The sequence below is a fragment of the Buceros rhinoceros genome, unplaced genomic scaffold (genome assembly GCF_000710305.1).
Source record: "Buceros rhinoceros silvestris isolate BGI_N320 unplaced genomic scaffold, ASM71030v1 scaffold21377, whole genome shotgun sequence".
Lineage (NCBI taxonomy): Eukaryota > Metazoa > Chordata > Aves > Bucerotiformes > Bucerotidae > Buceros > Buceros rhinoceros.
Window position 1 is genome coordinate 57,600 of NW_010421937.1, and position 1,138 is coordinate 58,737.

General features: G+C 54.7%; 1 protein-coding gene across 1 annotated transcript in view; it reads right to left on the reverse strand.

Annotated features, from left to right (window-relative positions):
- LOC104496726 (voltage-dependent calcium channel subunit alpha-2/delta-4-like) overlaps window positions 1-1,138 on the reverse strand; it is a 29,431-nt gene that overhangs the window by 1,718 nt on the left and 26,575 nt on the right. Inside the window, exon 12 of the mRNA XM_010139886.1 lies at window positions 12-124. Coding sequence (XP_010138188.1) covers window positions 12-124 — 113 coding nt within the window. The remainder of the gene's footprint in view (window positions 1-11; window positions 125-1,138) is intronic.

Consider the following 1,138-nt stretch of genomic DNA (forward strand, 5'->3'; position numbering starts at 1 on the left):
TTGTTTTTTATATTTGACCTCTTTTGCATTCCGCAGGACGGGTGGGAAGACACTGCAGTCGCAGGCAGCATCTATGACGAGGAGCAGCAGGTTACTGCTGGCGATCTGCTGTGCCACAAACATCCTGAAAGAAAAGAGGGAGTGGGAGAAAGCACATCCCTCCCATTGCAGTGCCAGAGCAGCAGCCCCAGCATCACCTGGCCCACAGCAAAGAAATCCAAAGAAAACAGGTCACTGGAAAAGAGGTGTCAGCAGAAAGTGGGAGAGACCCATAGGCATGAAGGGTGTGGTGTTGGCACGCTTTTTGGCCCTAGGAAGCTCCGAAATGGCTTCGATGTATAACTCCATGCTAGGCACAGAAGCCAAAATCAAACCCAAATGCCAACCAACCAAAAATCAAAAGCTAACACAAGCCCTCTCCAAACTGGGCAGTATGTCACAGCAGATGACCCCTGAGAAGGCCTGGTTTCATCTGGAGGTCTGACAATGCCCATTAAATGTGTGTTCCTGTACAGTGCCAGGATGTATGTATGTACCACATGGTCCTCCAAGGAGCAGAGTTCTGCTAAATTTCATGGTACTAGGGTAAGAAATGGAGCATCTCAGTAGCATCACACATTAGGTTGGTGTGACTGGACTGATCAGCTGGTGCTTTTGTGGCCTACTGCCGTGAAAAACGTGCAGCTTCACTTTGCGGCCACAATTACTTCGCCTGGCCCTCCCCCGCCCTGTTGGACAAGCAGGCTCCAGAAAAGGGCCAGTGACCAGCAGGGGCACTGAGGATCTCCCTAGTCACAAGCATCTGCGCGAGGACATGCACGTGAGGTAGCACCGTTGCCCGTTTGTGCAGGTGGCGGAGGGCTTGTGTGGGCAGAGCGGGGTGAGGGCAGGCACGTGCCTCTGCAGCGTGCGGGGCTTTGTGTGTGAGTGTGTGCGCACGTGCGTGGGCAGCTCAGACGTGTCTCTGGGCTCAGGAGGCTGCGTGTACCTGTGTCTGTGGGTTTACACATCATCACGTGCACGTCCACAGCACCTCTGGGCAAGCACGAGGTGTGGCAGGGTGTGCGTGTCCAAATGTACGCACGCCAGTGTCACCACAGGGCGCTGTATGGGCCTGGGCATCTCACCAGCCTGTGCC